Genomic DNA, 22,453 nt, shown 5'->3' on the forward strand with positions numbered 1-22,453 from the left:
TATTGTCAGAGTTGATTGGCTAAAAGGGGCGGAAGGAAAAGCAGCCAGCAAGTTGATTGGCGCGGACGTTCGCGGGATAGTGTTTGTGGCGCCAAGTAGAGCTAGGTTTCTTCTAGGTGGGGAAACTGCGGATTCCTCGGTCTCCGAGTGCATTTTGTGGACAACGGCCCCGCTACAGCCCTCGGGGCGCCGCGGCCAACATGTGGAATAGTAATGGAGGAGCTGGGCGAGGGGCATTTAGGGGAGGGGGCACTGGAGGGGGAAAGGGAAATATACAAAGAGGTGGAGAGAGAAGCTTGGCCAGGTTCGGAGGACGGGGGTGCTGGAGCGGGGCAGCCGGGGACAGAGGCTGAGCTGGAGTTTGAGGGAAGGGAGGATGGACTGGGGCAACTGGGGAAAAATACTAAAGGGGTCTAGAAGTGGCTGCTAAGCATTGGATCCGGTGGGGGAGAAGACTCAGCAGTAATCGGGGGGTGGGAGGGTTGAATAGGGGGGAGCAGACTTAGGAAAATGTAGGTGGGGAGGGAGGCTCAGCAGCATTCTGGGGATGGGGGATGGGGAGGTGGTGGTCAGTATGGAATGGAGGCTTCCTGACCCCAGCAAGGAAAAGTGATTCTGATATCCTGCGTCTGCTGTAAATGCCAGGTGGATTTGATGGAAGCTATGGGAACACGTCATACGGAGGTGGAGGCTACTCACAGGCCCCAGGAGGATTTGGCACTCCTACTGCTTCTCAGGCTGAAAAGAAATCAGTAAGTTCAAAATTGAAGATAAACAGTGAGCACAGTTTCATTTTCATCATCCTGAAGTGACTTCCTGCTTAGGAAAAAAATACCCATTTGTGGTATTTTAAGCATAAACAATTGACATCGTAATAGAGAGTGTCTAGAGGATGAACTGGGCAGCCGAGGATGTGGAGATAAATTTAATAAATATTTGTCAAATCTTCCTCAATTTGATATTTGTTTCTGTGATTTCATTTTGAAATTTAACAAAATAGCTAGTGGGTTTTTCCTTGCATGACTTGCTATTCCTTTCATTCAAGGCTCCATCTCCCAGTTCCGTGCCTATGAGACTTCTATGCTTTGGAAGGGATTGTTTGTAGATTTTGATCTTTTTGTAAAGCTAGCTATTGATTAGATTGCACTTAGACAGCTGACTCTGATGTATTCCCCATTTCAGTATCCAGTTTTTTTTGTAAATATGGTTTCTTTTTCTTTATCATGTTGTTTACTGGTCATATCCAGTGCCTTTGAGTGTCTTGGAAAAAGTATTCATGGCCTTTGGTTGAGAGCTTCTGAGTCGTTTACAAGCTTTTGGCTTCTTCTGTGTCTTAAACTTAAACTACATTTTCCAATCTTCCTGGGCCCAACTTCACAAAGAAAACACCAGTTGTCAAAATACACATAAATTTGATGTAGTTGGTCAGGTTCTTTATGTAGTTTTCTATCTCTTCATTCTCTGCTATAAATGTTGGTCCATAAGCTGCAATTACCTTCACCAGGGGTCTTTTTTTCTTAAGTTTACCATAATAAGCATAGCATGGTAACACAATTTGTTTTTGAAATGTTTCTTGTAGGGCACACGATGAAATCAACTCTGTCAGTTCTTTCATTTAACTTTCCAAGGAGAAATTGTGAGCCAGTCTCCCATTTAGCGTAGCTTCTTTCTGAATCTGTTATCTAGGGTAATATCAATATTGACAAGATTTAGTCCTTCCTTTAGAATGTCACTTGCATTGGGATATGGAAGGATTTGGTTTTGTAAAAATAAGGTCTTTGACTCCATGGCTCCATATTGATATGGTTTTGGAAGCAAAAGGGAGCAGAGATGGAGAGCAAAATTGAGTAAAACCTTGGTCTGATTTGATGTCTACTGTCTTATTCAGCTAGGAGAAAAAAATAAGGGTGTTATTCCCAAAGTCTTTTTTAATTATTCAAGAATAGTCTTAGTTAGAATTGAATGACTTTATTACAGTGGATGCTTAAAGGTTATAAATGTAGATTGGGATCAGTCTGTTCTTTACAGGCCTCATAATAAGAAACTAGTAAATCCTTTACAATCTTGTACCCAACTATATTGCAAGAAATCCATCTGTGTGGAATAAAATAAATTTGGGACTCTTTCCTCCATTTCCCTATCCCCAAATTATGGTGCTTGCTTAGCATCACCAAGTGAATTAATAGAACTTTTGTTTTCTTCTGACAGAAAGAGATGTAACAAAGATCTCAGATGCTATGTAAGAGGAAAACCAAGTACAGAAATGTCCTGAATGGGGTTCAACTGTGTATACAGGACTTTTGTTCTTTAGTTGTATCTCTCTTAGAAAAGAACTCCAGCTTTAAATCTATCCTGTTTTGTTTGTTTAACTTCTGATTCTTAGTATCCAGATGAGTGTGTTTTCCTTTGAGATCTCTGTGATGGTATAAGAGACTAACAAGTGTTTTTTCTTTACAGAGAGCACGAGCCCAACACATTGTTCCTTGCACCATATCACAGCTCCTGTCTGCCAACCTGATTGATGAAGTATTTAAGATTGGAGAAATTGAGATTTCACAGGTATGACAACAGCATCAATCCTTGGATGGTAATTTGTAATAAAAAGGGCATAAGTTTCCCTCTAGGATCCTGGAAAATCATTGTCTGCCTTTTTACATAGGTCACTATTGTGGGAATAATCCGACAAGCAGAAAAAGCACCCACGAACATTGTTTACAAAATAGATGATATGACTGCTCCGCCGATGGATGTCAGACAATGGGTAGACACTGATGTAAGTAGTTTGGGAGGTATGGGAAGTCTTTTGATTTGAACGAATTGCTACAGTTTCAGGCTTAGCAGCTTAGTGCCCAGAAGAAAGCTTAGTTAGATTACATCAGGAGTATCAGAATGCCATGTTTTAGAAAGGACGTTGGTAAACTAGAAGGTGTCTACAGGAGGAGGCCCCAAACAGTGAGACTACTGAAAACAGCCATGATAACCAGGTCATTGGGATCAGTTGAAGGAATGAGCTATGCTTAGTCTAAAGTAAAAAAGGCCTTTGGGAATGAGGAGGACAATGATAGCCATTTTAGGGCTTTGAAGGGTTTTCATATGAAAGAAATATGTTCTTTTTGGTCCCATAGGCTCCCTTGGGGGGGATAGTGCTATCACCCTCACTGGAGGGTTTTAAGCTAAGGTGGCTTATATCCTAGTCACTCAGCTTTGCTTCATAGACGAGGTGAAGCATGGACCTTGAAGGGTAGGAAACTGTCTGGATGAGGAAACCAGCATGAGCCCAAATGGTCAAACTGTGCAGGGAGGGAGCCCTGGAAGACCCACATATCTGGTTACATAGCACCAGTGTATATGGCTTCTAAGGCAGGGTTGCCAAACACTCTCACTATATCTCATAGGGTCAGTGAAATGTGATAACTCTGGGTGAGTGTCTTTGGAACATGTTTCCTAAAAGTGGTTGGGGATGGAATGTGAATATTAAGGATACTCTATTAAAGGTGCCAGCTGAGTCCTTAAGCCTGCTACATGTGTAGATTCTCCCCTACATAGAGGCAGAGTGGGCTGTCACCTATTCAGTGAGAGGTGCTGAACCTGGTACCAGTTTCCTTCCTTTTCTCTCTATCTCTTTCCCCTTTCCTCTCCCCCTACCCCCCTTTCTTCCCCAAGGCAATTGAGGTTAAGTGACTTGCCCAGAATCACACAGCCAGGAAGTGTTAAGAGTCTGAGATCAATTTGACTCAGGTCCTCGTGACTTCAGGACAGGTGCTCTACCCACTGGTGCTATGTTGCTACCTTCCTTTTTGTTGGATGTAGAGAGGGGATACCTGTGACTTCAATGGTGTAGGGAGGTCCTTGGTGGGGAAGTTAGCTGGCCCGAAGCAGATCCCAACCTGTTCTATGACTTCTGGGCTTTGAGAATTGCCTGACCCACTAAGATCACAGTCAGGCTGCGTCACCCAGCCATTGAATTAAGTCTTCCTGATACCAAGCTTTCTTCTCTGTCACCAGTCCACAATGGCTCTCTTCTCCCTATGACTTTCTCGATTTCAGCAAATCTACCTTTAGAAATACTCATTTTTTTGAGTGTGTACCACAACATTGCATTTCCACTCTTTCTGTTATTACTTGCTTGCATTTTTATTTTTCTTCTCGGGTTTTTTCTTTCTTTTTAGATAACGATTTTTCTTGTGCAGCAAGAAAACTATATAAATATGTATACATATATTGGATTTAACATATACTTTAACATATATGTATTAGACTGCTTGCCATCTAGGGAAGAGGGATGGGGGGAAGGAAGGGAAAAGTTGGAGTGAAAGGTTTTACAAGGGTGAATGTTGAAAAATTACTCATACATATGTTTGTAAATAAAAACTTATAATTAAAAAAAAGTAGTTGGGATAAAAAAAAAAAACAGGTAACAGAGAGGTTTTATAAACGTTAGTTTAGTTAAAATCAGGCAAGTTCAATAGCAGATTGGCCACAGGATATAGAGAAGTTTGCAGGCCTGGTAACTCTGGAAGACCACTGAAGTCAGTGAAGTCTTCTAGACTTTATCATGTGTGTGTGTGTGTGAGTGTGTGTTGTAGATCTCTTTAATGCTCTGGTGACACCTAAGGACTGCTTCAAAATAATGCTTTTAAAAAAATAATTGAAGAAAAATTAACATTCAGTCAAAGTTAAAAAAAAAAAAAAAAAGAAATACTTCTTTTAAGTCTTCATTCCTTCTTGCTTGGATTATTGTAACATTCTCCATACTGGCCTCCCTGGCTCTGGTTCTTTCCCCTTCAATCCATCTTACATGCCAGCTTAATTGTCCATATGCACAGATTTTTAGTCTTGTTCCTTTGGTTCTGAACTTTGTGTGGCTCCCTGTTGCTTACCCAATAACGTCCAGACTCCTTTGCATGCCACTGGTATTGGGAATTCTGCCTATTCTGAAATATTATTGGCTTTCGGAGTCTAGGACTGTTTTGGCATTGTCATTCATTCTTTTTTTTTTTCTTTTTCTTTTTTTAATTTAATTTTATTTAATAATAACTTTGTATTGACAGAATCCATGCCAGGATAATTTTTACACAACATTATCCCTTGCAATCACTTATGTTTCGTTTTTTCCCCTCCCTTCCTCCTCCCCCTACCCCCCCCCCCCAAGATGGCAAGCAGTCCTATATATGTTAAATATGTCATTCATTCTTAAAAAGTCTGTTGAAAGTTGAGTCTGAGCTGGAAGGGATTTTGAGGATAGAAAACTGAGGCCAGAAAAAGGTCCCTCAGGAGAGCTAGAAATGTAATAGAGCTATTCATTCTAACTTCCAGACCCGCTGGTATTGATAGAAGAGAAATAGCCTCTGTCATAAACTGGCTATACCTGTTTTAATGTTCATTTTCCTTACCCAATTTGGTAATTAAACAGACATATTAACCAATGGTCACCGAAAACTCACAGATTAATTTTTTTTTTTTCCTCTTACACTCTTAGGACACAAGCAGCGAGAATACTGTGGTACCACCAGAAACCTATGTGAAAGTGGCTGGTCATCTCAGGTCTTTCCAGGTAAAGTTGGACATAAATAATGATCATGTATATTACGTGTGTGTATGTGTGTGTGCACCATTTTGCAGTTGTCATGGTGCTAGTTCTAGTACAGTGACCCTAGAAAGTAATACAATTACTAACCCCATTTTATTGATGATGAAACTGAGGCTCATGTACATGAGACTTGCCCAAAATCATGCAAACACTACTGCCAATATTGGGATTAAATCATATGTTCCAGAGTCCTATCTTCTGTCTCAGAGTAGAGAAACATTTACTTTTTATACATACCAAATGTGGTCTCTCTTTGTCCCACAGTATGCTGGTTTGATTCAGAATTGTTTAAATTTATTAGTTTGAGAAGAGATCATGAAGTATTAGATTTTCTCTTGTCTGTTTTGTAGAAAACTAGTTCTAGTTTTCTCATCCAGTGAGTGCTTACAAAATGACAATTGGGTCTGGTGGAAAGAGTGCAGATTTTGGTTCTGCCCTCTTCACTTTGCATTAGTTCACTTCAGTCTTTGTAGGTTTTTCTGAAATGCTTCTAGCTAGTTAAAATAACAAAAACTGAAATCAGTCAAATGGTTCCGACAGATGGGGAGTGACTTACACTGCTCTTACATGTAAAATGCATATGATAAGAAACGGCAAAAATGAAGAATTCAGAGCACCAGAGGGACTGTGCTGAGTTGATTCTCAGTCAAGAACTTTGAGGATAAATCTGGGTGTGCACTACAAGTCCTCAGTAGAGACAGCAACAGTGTTCACATTAGAGACCTGCAGTTACTTTGGCCCCATCCGATACAATGCTCAGGTTTTTCTGGGGGCTGGACTTACGATTCCATCAAGCTAATGAACTCCCAGAGTTTTCCATTCAGAACTCCAACCTGTCCTTCTGATTCTCAGCCAGTTGCCTGGATATGTGGAGGTGAAGTGGTTCACCCCAGTTCATGCAGCTGATGTATTTCAGAGGTAGGGCCAGAGTCTAGATATTCCATACTTCAAGGTTGGCCTTTCAACCACTACCCTGTCTGCTCAATCCGTGAAGAGAAGCTGTGTCCTTCTGTGTGTGTGTAGTCATTTACAATCATTTTTGTTTGCAGCTTTGCTTCTTTTATTATTTTTTCATGGATTTTGGTGTATGGCAGTGAGAAATTAATAAATTTTATTTCATCTTATTTTTAAAAAACTTTTTATTTTTGAAATATATACATAGTTTTCAGTATTTACCTTTGCAAAACCTTGTTCCAAATTTTTTTCCCTCCCTTCCCTCTACCCCCTCCCCCAGATAAGCAATCCAAATAAATTTTATTTAAAAAAATTTTTTTAATATGTACAGATAATTTGTCAACATTGACCCTTGTACAGTCTTCTGTTTCATAAATTTTATTTTAAACAAAAGAAAAGAGCACAGGGATATTTCCAGTCCTAGCATCTCCAGTCTTGAAACTGTAAGGCTATCAGCATTTTCAATAGATAGTAACTAAGCACTGAACTAGAGAGGTTTCATATCTTCTCTCTATTTATTTACTTGTAAAATGTGTTTGTGGTTTGCATCTGTTGTTCATTAGGTAGTAGAGAATGTTCATTAGATTAGAAGACCTAACTGCAGGACAGTTAGGTGGTCCAGAGGAGAGGCACTTAATTCTGGTTGCCTTCTCTTTCCCCAAAAAGACCTAAATTCGAGTTTCATTTTCAACACTTTGTTGCCATGTGAGCTTGGCCAAGTCTTTTTTCTCCTGAAACTTATTTTCCACACCAGTAAAATGAGAATAGTATTTACAGCACTTGATTTTCAGATGCTTGTGACAAAAGCACCTTGCAATTATCTTCTGTGAAGGTGAGATTGATAGCAATGATCCTAGAAATTAGTCATTTAAAGATCTCCTAAGCCATATTAAGCCAAGTGTTAAGTAATCTTTTGATTATTATGTTTCTATAAAAATTAAGGGGGAAGGGACGGGCAGATAGGGCCTCTTCTCACATCTGAAATTCCTTGGTTTCTTTAAGACCAATATTATTAATAACAGAAGGCCAACAACAGTTTAATTGTCCTTTTCTCTTCCTCAGTTCCATGTAAATGAGATGTCAAGTGGGCAGATTTTTAAGTATTGTTTGAGCTCCTGTTTTTACCTGTGATTATGAGAATGTCAGTACCTGAATATCCAAATAGAAATATAAACTTTTAGTCTGGAATATTGTTCCCATATCCCCAGAGGTGTCCTTTAAATAAGTACAAAGCTTTGCTGATACTTAACAAAATGCTCTTAAAGGATAACTTCCCAGAGTATCATATTTATGAATCAAGTGTTCCAAAGATCTTAGATTCTATGTTTAGTTTACAATCTGTGTTGGTGGAGAGAGTACCTACTCTGATGACATGGTAGGAGCATTAGAAAAGACTAAGGGGCATGTGTGTCTCCTGTGCCTGGTTTTCTGGGAGGCAGTGAAAAAAGGCAATCTTCAGAAATAGGCAGGCCACCAAGAAAAGAGAGGGGCTAGACCCCTGACCTCCTTCTTGTGTCTCAGATCAAATCAAGGAAGGGGTAACTGAGCCCTTTATCTCATTGGAGAAGGAAGGTGGGTGTGTTTCTATTCCCCAAGTTGAAACTATTTTCTATAGAAACTGAGTAATATCTGCTTTTTTGGGCTGTGTAGAGTCCATAATTAGCCTAATATGACATATCAGGCTTTTAAAAGTTAAATAGGCTTTGGGAGGTAGTCTGGAGAATCTACCATTGATTCTTAAATGATTTTTTTTTTAAATAAGGCAATTAGAATTAAGTGATTGGGCCAGGGGCACACAGCTAGGAAGTGTTAAGTATCTGAAGCAGGATTTGCACTCTGGTATTCCTGACCTCAGGACCAGTGCATTATCCATAGGCCATCTAGCTGTCCTTAGGATTCTTAATGTTGCTTTTGTGGTCAGCAATTCATCATTCCAGACAAGCAGCTTCCAGATGCTGTAGAAGCCCAGGCCATCTCTGACTTTAAGGATGGGTAGCATCATCTTGCCTTAGAGACAGCTTGAAGAAAGTTCCAATTGTGTTTATCATAAACTATTTTGTTAATTTCTTTTTTATAACAGTAGCTTTTTGTTTTTCAAAGTATATGCAAAGATAGTTTTCAACATTCACCCTTGCAAAACTTTGTGTTCCAAATTTTTATCCCTCCCTCTTCCTCTCCTTTCCCTAGAGAACAAGTAATCCAGTATAGGCTAAACATAGGCAGTTCTTCTAAACATATTTCCACTCTATTTTGTTATTTTAACAGAACAAAAAGAGCCTGGTAGCATTTAAGATTCTTCCTCTAGAGGACATGAATGAGTTTACCATCCATATTCTGGAAACTGTCAATGCTCATATGATCCTAAGCCAATCTGTCAGTCAGGTGAGTGCTTCTGGAAGGTAATTCTTCTTTGGTTGTTCAGTCCACCAGCAAGCATTTGTTAAGAACCTACTATGTGTTAGGCACTGTGCTAATTGCTAGACACACAAAGAAAGGCAAAAGATAAAGCTCTAGAAGAGTTTACAGTCTGGTGGGGGAGACAACATTGAAACAGCTCTGACAAGCGAGATAGAGACAAGATAAATCAGTTTTACTTTCTCTAGGATGTGGAAATGGAAGAAGATATAGAGCTGAGAGGATTTGTGTGTCTATGTTTTTTCTTCTGACCTTAAACACCATTAAAAGAACATTTACACATATATAGAACACAAAGCATTCTCTATGTAACAGGAATCTATTTCATACCACTTGCTTATTTTTTAAAGTGTACTATACTGTACATTGTTTTCAGAACTGAATTGCTTATCTATGATTTCCTTCTGAATGACTGTGAATTTTTAAAATGTTAGCTTGCTCCCCTTTTGTATCATTATTGGTACATTCCCCCTGATTTAAAAACTGAGAAGAAAGGAGCCAGAGCTGGGGGGAACGCCTTGTAATGCATATGCCTAGCGAAGCAAAATGAATTCACACAGTGATTGTATTCACAACATTGTCTTAACTGAATTATCGCTGTCAAAAATGAAAAGAGTGAATATTACTACCAACGAAAATGAAGTTAAAGCAATATTAGTAACTCTTTTGTCCAATTAAATACCAATAAAATTGATGGTTTAAATGAAAGAGATGAATTTTTGCAAAAATACAAATTGCCCAGATTAACAGATAAGGAAATAGAATACCTAAATAATCCTATTTTAGAAAAAGAAATTGAATAAACCATAAATGAGCTCCCTAAGAAAATATCCCCAGAATCAGAGGTATTTACCAGCAAACGTTTAAAGAACAATTCCAATACTATATTAACTGTTTGGAAAAAATAAAGAAGTCCTGCCAAATTCCATTTATGACATTAATATGGTTTTGATGCCTAACTTGGGGAGAGCAAAAACAGGAAAAGAAAACTAGACCAATTTCCTTAATGAAACTTGATTTTTAAAAAATCATTTTTTAGTTTTTTAAATAATAGCTTTATTTTCAAAGTACATGCAAAGATAGTTTTCAATATTTATCCTTGCAAAACTTTGTGTTCCAGATTTTTCTCCCTTCCTTCCCCTAACTGCATATTCCCCTTCCCCCATTTAGCAGGTATTCCATTGTAGGTTAAACATGTGCAGTTCTATACATATTTCTTGCTGCACAGGAAAAATTGGATGAAAAAGGAGGGGAAATGAGAAAAAAAAAAGAGGCAAACAACAACAAAAAAGATGAGAATACTATGTTGTGGTCCATACATAGTCTCCATAGTCCCCTTTCAGGGTGCAGATGGCTCTATTGGAATTGGCTTGAATCACCTCATTATTGAAAAGAGCCAAATCCATCACAGTTGATCATAACACAATCTTGTTGTTGCTGTATACAATGATTTCCTGGTTCTGTTCATTTCACTCAGTTATCAGTTCATGTAAGTCTCTCCAAGACTCTCTGAAATCATCCTGCTGATTGTTTCTTATAGAACAATAATATTACATTTATGTAACATAATTTATTCAGCCATTCTCCATCTGATGGGCATTCATTTAGTTTCCATTTATTTGCCACTACAAAAGACTGCTACAAACATTTTTGATGCAAAAAAATTTTAAATAAAATACTAGCAGAAAGACTTTATATATTGCAAAGTTCATACGCAATGACCAGTTTGGATTTATACTAGGATGCAAGACAGGTTCAGTATTAGGAAAACTATTAAAGTGACCATATTCAATTACAAAATCATATCTATATTAGTAGATACATAAAAAGCCTTTTACTAAATATTACACCAGTTTCTATTTAAAGCTTTAGAAAGTACAAAGGCACCTTTCTTAAAATGATAAATATCTATTTAAAATAAAAACAAGGCCTCTATAAATAGGGTTAACTGCCTTTCCATTTAGATCAGAGGGGAGGCAAAGAAATCCATTATCACCACTATAATTATTGTACCAATCGTAAAAATAAGACAAGAAAAAGGAATTGAAAAAACTTTGTGCAGATATGTTGGTATCCTTAGAAAACCCAAGAAAATCAATTAAAAATCTAGTTAACAATGAACAGCATAGCAAAGTTATAGGATATAAAGTAGACCCACACAAATAGGCTGAGGCCTATTGCTGACAAAATACAGCTGCAAGAGAAGAAAAGAAATTCCATTTAGAATGTGAACTATTTGCATTTTTGTTTTTCTTCCTGGGTTATTTTTACCTTCTGAATCCAATTCTCCCTGTGCAACAAGAGAACTGTTCGGTTCTGCACACATATATTGTATCTAGGATATACTGCAACATATCTAACATATATAGGACTGCTTGCCATCTAGGGGAGGGGGTGGAAGGGAGGGGAAAAATCGGAACAGAAGCGAGTACAAGGGATAATGTAAAAAAAATTACCCTGGCATGGATTCTGTCAATATAAAGTTATTATAAAATAAAATAAAATATATAATTAAAAAAAAGAAATTCCATTTAAAATAACTGCAGACAGTATAAAATATATAGTCTATCTGCCAAGACACAGGAACTATATGAATACAATTACAAAACCTCCTTCACAGAAATACAGATATAAGCAATTGGAGAAATACTAATTGCTCATGGACCAATATTAAAAAAAAAGACTACTCCCTAGATTAGGTAATTGAAGGCTCTACCAATGAAAAAACCAAATAATTTGTAGAGCTAGGAAAATAATAAAAATTTGGATGAAAGAAAGTGAAAGTACTAGCTCTCAAACTACACGTCATCAGAATAGTCTGGTACTAGATAAGAAATAGAGAAGTTGATCAATGGAATAGACTAGATATGAAATATGCAGAAGTAAATGATGACAGTAATGATTGATAGAGCCAAAGGTCTAGGTCTTTGGTATAAAAAATGAGCTTTACTAATATAATGCTGGGAACAGTTGTGAAAAAGATCTGGAAGTGTAAGTGGATGCAGGCCAGATGTGAGTCAGTTGTGGCAGCCAGAAAAGGGACCAAGTCAAGGCCTTTGGGGGTCTGCTGGGGTCTTAGAGATTGTCAGGAGTTAGGGAGCCCCAGGCTGCTGGCAGAACTGAGTGGAGCGTGTCCCTGACTGCCAGCCCACTGCTCTCATGGATCCTTTTTTTTTTTTTTTCCCCTTTTCTTTTTTTAATAAAGCCCTTGGCAGGAAGACCTTCTTTCCACACTTCTGGAATAGGTGATGCAGGAAACTTCGGGGGAAACAGCTTTGGGGGGAACAGTCTGATGCCAGCAAATGGCCTCACTGTTACCCAGAATCAGGTAAGCCTCGTGTGTCAGTGACCCCAGAAAGAAGTCACCAACACCCTGCCTCATATGCCATGTATGTTGTATTGATGCCATTCTGTGTATGCTGCCCCCTCCCACATTTTTCTTTCTTTTTTGGATGGGGAAGTAAGCAATCATATTTAAGTCACTTGTCTAGTTCGTTTTCCTTTGTCATCACCTTTGGTTCTTTCATTCCTCATTTCCCATTCTAGCTCCTCTGTTTTGTTTGTATTTATCTACAAACTCATCCTTGACCCCAGTTTTAATGGGTTCCTTTTTGTACCCTCGTGCACGCCCCTGCCCACCATCATTCACCATTTCAGGCCTTGAAGTACTTGTTGCTGGGTAAGCTCACCCTCCAGTTGATTAGCTCTTGTTCCGGGGCTGCAGAACATCCCCATCAGCATGTCCCAGACCAAGCTCCTGATTTTCCTTGACATTTGCTTTTTCTGGATTCATTCTCCCAGCTTTTCCTACACATATTGCTTGAGGCTCCACATCCAGCCATTTATCCAGGCTTCCTTGTTCGTAATGGGTGGTTTTTGTTTTTATACAACTTTAATCTCCCAGTATGTCTCCCATGCCTTCCCTTCCCAGACTGCCATCCCTTAAAATAAAAAAGAGACAAAAGGAGAAAGCAATTTACCAAAACTAATCCACTCATCCACTGAGGTTTTCATATTTTTGGCAAGGCATTCGGGGTTAAATGCTCAGGGTCATATAGCTAGTGTCCTGTCCAAGATTGGATCTGAACTCAAATCCTCCTGACTGGGAGCTGGTGCTGTATGCATGGTGCCACCTAGTGGCCCTATATCCTAATAGATTGATGACCTTGGACCTCTATTGCATAGAAGTGAGGGAGCTTTTTTTTCTTTATTTTTTTCTCTCTTTTAGACATTTTCAATAGTATTTTATTTTCCAAATATATGTAAAGATAGTTTTTTTTCATGCTCTCTTACCTCCGTCCTCCCCAAGAGGCAAGTAATGTGACATAGATTAAATGTATATAATTCTTTTAAACATATCACCATATTTGTCACATTGCGCAAGAAAAATCAGAGCAAAAAGGAGAAAAAAACATGGGAAAGAAAACAAACAAAAAGCTAAAATACTGTGCATTGATCCAAATTCAGTCTGTGGATGCAGATGGCATTTTCCATCCCAAATCTATTGGAATTTTCTTGAATCACCCTATGGTTGAAAATAACCATATCCATCAGAATTGATCATCACATAATTTTACTCTTGCTGTGTACAATGATCTGATTCTACACACTTCACTTAGCATCAGTTTATGGAAATTTCTCCAGGCCTTTCTGGACTCATTTTGCTCATTTTTTAGAGAACAATAATATTCATATATTCCTATAACTTAGCCAATCCCCAAATGATGGGAATCCACTCAGTTTCTAATTACTTGTCTCTAGAAAAAGGATTGCTACAAACATTTTTGCACATGTAGGTCCTTTTCCCTTTTTTATAATTTCTTTATGGCCTATCATCTGCTGTAGCCACTCTGAGAGTTGTGAGGTGATACCTCAGAATTGTCTTAATTTACGTTTCTCTAATGATTTAAAGCATTTTTTTCATGACTAGAAAAGGCTTTAATTTCTTCATCTGAATATTGTCTGTTTATATGCTTTGACCATTTATCAGTTGCTTGTACTCAAAAGCTTATCAAAAGCTTGTAGTCTTATAAATTTGACTCGGTTCTCCTTATATTTTAGAACCAGGGCCTTTGTCGAAAATACTGGCTATAAATTTTTTCTCCCAGCTTTCCACTTCCCTTCTAATCTTGGCTGCATTGGTTTTGTTTTAATTTAATCAAAATTACCCTATTTTGTATTTTATAATGTATTCTAGTTCTTCTTTGGCCACAAATTCCTCTTTTCTGTGACAGGCTATCTTTTATTCTTCTAATTTGTTTAAAGTATCATTCTTTATGTTTAAATCATGAACCCATTCTGACCTTGTCTTGATATAAGGTGTGTGTCAATGCCTAGTTTCTGCCATAACATTTTCCATTTCCCCAGCAATTTTTGTCAAATAGTCTTATCCCAGAAGCTGGAGTCTTTGGGTTATCAAACGCTAGATTACTATAGTCATTAGCCGTTGTGTCTTGTGACTCTACTCTCTCCCACTCATGAGCTACTCTGTGTCTTAGCCAGTACTAAGTGGTCTTGATGGCCGCTGCTTTGTAATAGAGTTTTAGGCCTGATACGTCCAGTGAGTCCTCTGGGGAGCTTTATTTTTCTTCTCTTGTTTGCACCAGGAGCAGTCCTGACCATGACCCAGTGATCAGTTTTGTGTTCTTCCCATTCCCCTTGTTGTGGTCATTGTGTGTTTGGAAAGGCTGGCTCCTGTTAGAAGCCTTCCCCCACTCTTCCTCCACGATACTTTGTTGTGTTCCTCTCTAAGGCACTTTGAGTGACATATTGTACCTTGCCCGAGGCCAGCAAGATGTCCTATGTGTGGGTGCAAGTTCTGGGGGGTGGGGAGGGGCAGTGGATGGGACTGGGTCTCACAGAGACTGTGTCACCCCCAGCACGGGCACACGCTGGTAACCAAGTGTTTTGTCGTGTTGTTATTCCAGTCATTCTGTTGTCTTCTAAGAACAAGTTTTTTTACAGAGGAATTTCCAGGATGAGTTAGTCAGATTTGAATGGTTCTCTCCACAGGTGCTGAATTTGATTAAAGCTTGCCCCAGGCCAGAAGGCATGAACTTCCAGGATCTCAAGTCTCAGCTCCACAACTTAAACGTGTCTGTGATCAAGTGAGTGCCCTGGTTTCCCTCCATAGCTCACATGCTAGCTTAATGGATGGTGATCTGCACTGCTCAGGCAATCAGAGCAAGTTTATGGGAGGAGCTCTCTGGCTGGGTGCTGTTACAGAATAGCTCTGGACTCTAGAAATAGCTCTGAACCCCAGGAGATGCTTGTGCTGTCCTTTGGGTTTTGTTCAGAGAATTGAAATGAGGACACAGAGCTCTAGGAAGGACAGGGGAGTAATAGGAAGACCCCCCCCCCCCGGGTGGAACAGGACAGGCAAGGACTTTTACATGCACCCTCACAGCCTGCCTGCAGTGAGCTTCTCTTGTGTTCTGCAGCTCTTTGACTAAAGGCCATCCTCACAGATAGCTTAAAAGATGACTGGGGAAGGAGCTTGCCCCCAGAAGCACAGCTGCTCGGTGGTAGAGGCCAGGCCAGGCCGACACTTCAGACTCCCAGCTTTTCCCTCTATATCCTATTGCTCGGGGCTCTTCATGTAGCTCACTATGGCCACAGGCTCTGGCCAGCCTCAATGGTTTCCTGGCCTTTGCTCTGCTCCATGAGACCCCACGCCCGAATCTGTCCCTTTCATGCTTTGCCCAAACAGGATGACTGTGCTGTTGGCCATATCAGCAGGGAGTTGGGGAAGGGCTGTGGCCAGGGTCTCTCCTCCTACTGTTTGTCTGAAACAAGCTCAGCTTGTGTTCTCTCTTCCCTCCAGGCAAGCTGTTGACTTTCTCAGCAATGAGGGACACATCTATTCCACTGTGGATGATGACCACTTCAAATCCACAGATGCGGAATAACTCGACAGCTGGTTCTGTTTTCATGAGTCCCCTTCCTCTGTGCCGCAGTTTGATCCAGGGACTTTGATAAGGTTTTCCATGGACGCTCTCAGTACCCCACCCCACCCCCCGAGACTCTACTCCTAGCTCCTTTTGAGGCTCCAGTTAATACTGAGGACGCTCACCGGTCAGCTGGCAAAGACTGGCCTGAATGTTTGCACTTGGTGGAGGGGGGCACAGAGAAGTCAGGGGAAATGTTATTTAAAAGAGGGTTTGAAAACTTGTGTCTTAAAGCTTCCCTCCCTCAGGAGAAGGTACGTGCTTCTGGGACGCTTCCAGTCGTTCTGCCTGCTTGCTCGGGCTCTGGGGCGCACCGGATGGATGCGCGTGTCTGTCGTAGAAATGCATCATGCTGCTGAGGAGCCTAAGGGAATATCATTAGGTAGAGTGCAAAATAAACTTGTCCTCATCTTTGGTTAAGATTTTTTAAAAGTATTCCTGTTTCATTAGCTCACCCCACCATTATCGGCCTCAAAGAACTCTTTTTTAAAGTAAGTTCCATCAATGTCTCTTGTTTTTACATCACTTCATTTCTAGATATATTGAACCCTCTTCTAACAGAAAAATAGCTGTGTCACAATAGCCCGTTGGTGATGTGTTCATTGGACAGCCAACAAACATTTGTTAAAGTGCCTACTATGTGTGCCTACAATCACTGTGCTAAGCATTGGGGATCAAAGAAGGCAAGACAGGACCTGACTTTGAGGAGCTCTGTGTAATGGGGCAGAAACATGTAGTGTGTAAACAGGATATCGATGGGATTGATTGGAAGTAGTCACCAAAGGAAAAGCAGATTGTGAAAGGCTTCCTCGAGGAGGTGAGCTCGGAGGGAATCTGGAGGCAGAGATGGGCAGGAGGGACGGCCAGTGGGAATGCCGGGACCACAGAGGACCCTGAGACAAGCGAGATGGAACAGGCCTGGAGAGGTGCCAAGGGGCGGCCTGGGAGGGGCTTTGAACAGCCCACAGGATTTCACTTTGGGCCCTGCTGTAAGAGGAAGCCTCTGGCCTTGGATAAATCAAGGGATTTATGACATCATGCTAGCTCTCTGGCTAAGAGTTACTTTAACCATCGAGTGGAGGTCCAGCTGAAGTGGGCCAAGACCCACCCGCAGACTGGTGCTGTCATCCAGGTGAGAAGCATGAAGGCCTACACCAGGGTAGGGGCAGAATCTGCTTTTCTGCTCCCCTCTCCGTGCTGAGAGGACAGCCTGTTTCATTAGCTGCCTCCAGACCTCTTACTGTTTCTTCAATTACTGAAAAGGTTTTCTTTTTTCCCCATTGTTTCATCTACATTGCAGTAGTCTTGTTTTATACATTGCTCTGATTCTGCTTTAACTCTGCTGTAGTCCATATATATCTTCTTGTAATTCCTTCAATTTCTCATTCGTTGTTTTCTTAAAGCACAATAGTATTCCATTACATTCACAATGCAAAATTTGTTCAATCGTTCTCTAATTGACGGACACTAATCTTGTTTCTGATTCTTGCCTACCGCAAAAAAAAAAAAAAAAAAGTGCTGCTATGGATATCTTGGTATTTAACATTTTTCCCATCTGTTTTTTTTTTTTTTTTTTAATGTCTGTATATCTTTCTTCTTCACCTGTGGAACTTGTCATCTGAAATCAATCTTGATCTCTGCATTTGGTTTGAACTCAATTGTCTTCTGGTGTTTTCTTCAGCTCTATCATTGGAGTCTTTTTTGGTTCACTTTTTCTTTCTCATGGCTTTCTCCCTTTTGATCTGATTTTTCTTGACAAATATGGAATTATGTTTAAAAGGGCTGTACTTATTTAACCTATATATCAGATAGCTTTCCATGTTGGGGAGGGAGGAGGTAAGGGATGGAGGGAGAAAAATTTGGAACACAAAAGGCTTACAGAAATGAATGTTGAAATATCTCTACATGTATTTGGAAAAATAAAATACTATTGAGGAAAAAAAAAAAAGATGTACCATTGCAGACAAGAAAGAAGGGGTTTCAATTGCATATCATTGGAGTCCTTATGCATATTCTCCTGGTGCTGCCTTTCCTGTTTTCTCTGAATCAGCCATTTTCAAACATTCACATCTCACATTTTATTAACCATTTTTCCCAGTCAATGAATCAAACTTTTCTGCCTTTTTTTTTAAACTAATACAAAAAGAACTGCTGTGAATATTTTTGTAAACATGAGACTTTCTAAATTGCTTTAATTGCTCTTGTGTGGATTTAGGCAAAATAGGAATTTGACACTTGATCCCTTGACAAAATCCTGGCCTCCATGTTTAGTATGTCTAATGGCATAGACCAGTAGTGTCAGACTCAAATAGAAACTGATCTCTAGCCACATCCTGACTTGAGTCATTTCGGTCATGTCCAAATTTCTGTGACCCTGTTTGGGGTTTTCTTGGCAAAGGTACTAGAGTAGTTTACCTTTTCCTTCTCTCAGCATATTGATTTAGAAAACCACAATTAACTTTTTCTTGTTTGTGTTTTTATTTGTATATCTTCCCGCAGCAGCTCTAAGAAGTCAATTTGACTCCAGAGGCACCATATTGATCCCAGCTTCATAGTGGTGCTTTGTAGCAAGTAACTTTCAACCTCTGCCCTTTTAGCCGTCACTTAGCAGAACCAGTCGTTCTACCACCGGACTTTAAAGATTCTGTTTCTCTACTGTAATGTTGGTGCACTCAGAAATGGGGCTATGAAATCACACATAAGGATCTGAGGCTTACGTGATGATTTAGGAAATCAGACCATTACCTATGTGCTACTGTGTTTTAGTTCATTTTTAAAATTACATTTTAATCTGGTGTGGCATAATCTGGACTACTGCAGGCTGTTTTAAGGCAGTGTTTTGACACCTCAAAATCATTTTCTAGATCTTACTAATGTTGATTTGGCTACAGAATGTTTTTGTCTTGAAGAGTGTTGCTGATTGTCTAGGAGTATGGATCTATATCCTCTGAGATGAAGGCAGGGAAGAAAATGGGCAAATTTGGTTGACTAGAATAGCATTAAGTACATTTTTGTGCACCCCTCTTCCACCTCCCAAATGTCTCACAGGTATTTCTGGTGATCCAAGAAGGGGAAATCTCACTAGTTTTCAAAATAATATTTGTTCACATCAATGACAATTTCATGTTCTATGAACATCGAGCTGGGAAATGCTGTCCAGGATCATAGAATCATGATTGTGGAATGGAACTTTTAGTTCAACCCTTTCTGTTCACAACTGGAACCAAGGGAGCTTGTGACTTGTCCTTGTTCATGTAGGTATTAAGCCCCAGAGGCTGGATTTGAATCTAGGGCCTGTGGTTCCAGAGGTAGAATTTTCCCCAACTTTACTGCCTCCCATAAATTCATGCATGTAAAAGTGTTTGGAAGCTTTGTGAAAACAGAAGGCATCTGGGCAGTCTTTTCCAACTGGGAACGAGCAGTGTCTAGGGGAGGACGCAGCATTTGAGCTGGGAAGGAGATAGGATTATCCATTGAGATTAGGGAGCGGGCATTCCAATTGAGACTAGGACTCAAAGGTGGGAGATTGTGGCCTGAGAACCACTGTGAAGGGGAGGTCAGAACCACACTGAGGGGCCCCTGGATAACCAGGGACAGATTTTGGACTTTATTCTGCCAGCAACTGAAAGGCTTTTTTGCGTCTGCATTTCTATGGATTTGTAAGGTTTAGAAGTACCTAATGAAAGAGGCAGTGTCCTCATTTAACTAAGGGGCACAGCTTGGCCTATGCTGAAATCTTCAGTTCTGTACACTTGCTTTCCCACAGGGCTCAGGCTGTTCAGGAGGGGGACGTGACTATAGGCACAGAGTAGGCTGGAACGAGGAAAAAGGGGCAGCAGGAACTTTCTCTTTGGGTTTGGGAATGGTGGAGAACAAAATGGCCTTACAGGCCATTCCAGGTCTGAATTTTGTAAGACGATTGAAGTCAACGGAAATAGGGTGGTGACAGATGGGAGGAACATACAGAAAGAGAGGAAGGCAACCAAGTAAATTTGTCCCACGATGTACTCATCTGGGGCTTCGTAGTAGGAAAGGCTTCCCTGCAGCTCCTCTGTGCTGGTCTTTATCAGGAGTCATGCTTCTTGGAAGAGAAAATTATTTGTTGGTCTGAGAATCAGAGATTAAACCTGAAGGTCCCTTCATGACACAGAACCAGAGATCTGTGCATACAGATGTTTCCTGAATGGTTGTTTCTATGTGACTGACCAACCATCAATGTGCTAAGCATTTGGGGTTCTAAACCATGAAAAGTAAATTAAAGTGGGTTCTATTTCAGTAGATCCATTCATTCTCGAATTCTTAAAACAACCAAATCTTGTTTCTTTTTGACTTCACAGGTGTTGAGTGCTGGGCTCCTCAATGATAATCTAATTCAGCTTCTTTTTGCAGATGAGGAAGCAGTCCCTCCTGCCTGAGGTCCCATCAAGCTACTAGAATCCAAACTTCTGACTTCCCAATCAATCAGGGCCAAATTTCCATTTAAAGAAAAGGAAACTTGGCCATAAATACACCAACTACTAAGAATGCAAACTTACATGTGGCTCTGGCAGGTTCATTTTCCCAATTTTGTTTGTGCCTGGCCATCCTAATGAATTTGCTGTCCTAAAAATGTTTGGAGACATCTTTTCTTCTCCCAGGTTAATTGATCCCTTTGGTGATTCCCCATTGCCTTCATTTCAGTGGTGTTTTTTATTTTCTTGTTCTTAACCATTATTACACATGATCCTTTCCTTAGATACAGAAGTATAGAAAAAAGTATATATATATATGAAATCATGAATATTATATCAACTTGTATTTTAAATAATAAATTTGATGTTTCAAAAACTGTTCTTATTTGTGCCTCCTGAACTACTTCTTTGCATTTTAAAAAACCCTACTAAGTTGCCCTTCTTTGGAAGATGGGATGAGATTTCTATTATTAATCCCCCTTTCCCTTAAAATCCCCATTCTTAAAACTTGAGGGAGAGAGGGACTCCCACATACAAAAGCATAGATAAGCAAAACAAATTTGCTAATTATGTCTTAAAATGTTTATCTCAATTTGCCCCTTAAATCTGCCACATTTTGGTCAGAAGATGGGTAGTATTTGTCCTCATCACTCCTTTGAAATCATGCATTGATCAGAGTTCTCACTGCTCACAAAGCTTGTCTGTCTTTACAAGATCGTTGCTGTTATGTAAATTATTCTGGAACTGGTCTGCTGAATCTATCAATCTGCATCAGTTCATACAAATCCTCCCAGGCTTGTCCAGAACTGCCCTTTTCAAAATTTCTTATAGCACAATAGTATTCTATTTTGTTAGTATTCCATAATTTGTTCAGTCATTTTGCAATTGATGAACACTCTCCTGGCTTTCAATTCTTTGCTCCAACCAATGGGTTTAGCCTGACATTTGTTACCTGCTCTGTGATCCCTATTTTTTTTTATTTTATTTTATAATAACTTTTTATTGACAGAACCCATGCCTGGGTAATTTTTTTTTACAACATTAAACCCTTGCACTCATTTCTGTTCCGATTTTTCCCCTCCTTTCCTCCACCCCCTCCCCTAGATGGCAAGCAGTCCCATATATGTTAAATATGTTATAGTATATCCTAGATACAATATATGTTTGCAGAACTGAACAGTTCTCTTGTTACACAGGGAGAATTGGATTCAGAGGGTAAAAATAACAGGAAGAAAAACAAAAATGCAAATAGTTGACATTCATTTCCCAGTGTTCTTTGGGTGTAGCTGCTTCTGTCCATCATTGATCAGTTGGAACTGAGTTAGGTCTCTTGTCAAAGAAATCCACTTCCATCAGAATACATCCTCATACAATATCATTGTCGAAGTGTATAATGATCTGGTTCTGCTCATTTCACTCAGCATCAGTTCATGTAAGTCTCGCCAGTCCTCTCTGTATTCATCCTGCTGGTCATTTCTTACAGAACAATAATGTTCCATAACATTCATATACCACAATTTACCCAGCCATTCTCCAATTGATGGGCATCCATTCATTTTCCAGTTTCTAGCCACTACAAACAGGGCTGCCACAAACATTTTGGCACATACAGGTTCCTTTCCTTTCTTTAGTATCTCTTTGGGATATAAGCCCAGTAAAAACACTGCTGGATCAAAGGGTATGCACAGTTTGATCACTTTTTGGGCATAATTCCAGATTGCTCTCCAGAGTGGTTGGATTTGTTCACTATCCCTATTTCATAATGGAGTTCTTGATGCTGGTATGGAGGTGACTAGATTTTCCGAGGTTTTGCCAGCAGAATATATTTGGCAGTTTGTCAAAATGCAGAGGCTGCAAGTATAGGTTGGTTATAGTTGTATGTGAAGTAGCAAACTTGGTCATCTATAAATCAGTCTCCCTGAGGCTGGAGAGGATCACCTATAACTTGGCTGCAGGAGAAGAAATATTGGCTAGCAGCTCTCAATGACCCTCTCCCAAAATCTATATGAGGAAAGGAGGGCTCCCATGGATAAAATCACTTATCCCTGCAGCTATTTGCGTAGGTGTCCTGTCCCCTGCTGTACTATAAATCCCAC

At 39.8% G+C, this 22,453-nt stretch overlaps 1 protein-coding gene across 1 annotated transcript; it reads left to right on the top strand.

Annotated features, from left to right (window-relative positions):
- Positions 1-73: 73 nt before the first annotated feature.
- RPA2 (replication protein A2) lies at positions 74-20,738 on the top strand. The gene is made up of 10 exons (XM_051988055.1): positions 74-210; positions 646-752; positions 2,458-2,559; positions 2,660-2,773; positions 5,480-5,554; positions 8,810-8,926; positions 12,165-12,287; positions 14,972-15,066; positions 15,783-17,038; positions 20,244-20,738. Exons 1-9 carry the CDS (start codon positions 201-203, stop codon positions 15,865-15,867), a joined length of 828 nt encoding a protein of 275 aa, XP_051844015.1. The 5' UTR covers positions 74-200; the 3' UTR covers positions 15,868-17,038; positions 20,244-20,738.
- The last annotated feature ends 1,715 nt before the right edge of the window (positions 20,739-22,453 follow it).

The sequence above is a fragment of the Antechinus flavipes genome, chromosome 3 (assembly GCF_016432865.1).
Source record: "Antechinus flavipes isolate AdamAnt ecotype Samford, QLD, Australia chromosome 3, AdamAnt_v2, whole genome shotgun sequence".
NCBI classification, from domain to species: domain Eukaryota; kingdom Metazoa; phylum Chordata; class Mammalia; order Dasyuromorphia; family Dasyuridae; genus Antechinus; species Antechinus flavipes.